Source organism: Orycteropus afer, unplaced genomic scaffold (assembly GCF_000298275.1).
Source record: "Orycteropus afer afer isolate SDZICR_OR568_19922 unplaced genomic scaffold, OryAfe1.0 scaffold00744, whole genome shotgun sequence".
NCBI classification, from domain to species: Eukaryota; Metazoa; Chordata; class Mammalia; order Tubulidentata; family Orycteropodidae; genus Orycteropus; species Orycteropus afer.
In genome coordinates this window covers 982983-983571 of record NW_006922331.1, presented here as the reverse complement: position 1 = coordinate 983571, position 589 = coordinate 982983, and the positions used below count along the sequence as shown (strand labels likewise).

General features: G+C 59.1%; 1 protein-coding gene across 1 annotated transcript in view; it reads left to right on the top strand.

The window, feature by feature from the left end:
* Nucleotides 1–129: 129 nt before the first annotated feature.
* GSTT2B (glutathione S-transferase theta 2B) overlaps nt 130–589 on the top strand; it is a gene marked incomplete at its 5' end in the record, with an annotated part of 5930 nt that continues 5470 nt past the window's right edge. Inside the window, 1 exon segment of the mRNA XM_007957405.1 lies at nt 130–232. Coding sequence (XP_007955596.1) covers nt 130–232 — 103 coding nt within the window.

Sequence of the window (589 nt, the reverse complement as noted above, 5' to 3'; positions counted from 1 at the left end):
GAAAAGCCCAGCAGCCTGTGCCCTGGGTAAAACTGGGAGGGGCGTCAGCGGGGACAGGGGGTGGACAGGGGTTGGGGCGGGACCTGAGGCTCTATTACGGGCCCTCTGCCCCTATCCACTGCTGTCTAGGACCACCGCCGCCGCCACCACCGTCCCCATCGCCACGCCATCTACACCTTCGCCAGGAAGAACGGCATCTCATTCGAGCTGCACACCATGGACCTGCTCAAAGGTGGGGAGGCCTGTTCCCAGATGTTTGCAAGCCCAGTGCCCCACAGCCCCTCCTCTTGAGCACCCCTCAACCCAAGGCATCCCCAGAGCCCCTCCACCCCACCCCCAGCACCACGGAAAACGACCCCCGCTGTGTGGCCCTGGGCACTCACCTCCCTGGCCCTTACAGCTCCCCTCTGCCTGGGAGCGCCACTGCACTCTGGGGCCCAGGGAGCAGCACTCCAAGCATCCACAGGTTTGCTGCATTCAAAACCAAGCCCACTGACCTTCTAAAAATTAAATTTTTACGTGCTTCCAAAGACTTCTCCAAAAGAGTCAAAAGAGAACCTACAGATTGGGAAAAAATATTTGGTAATAA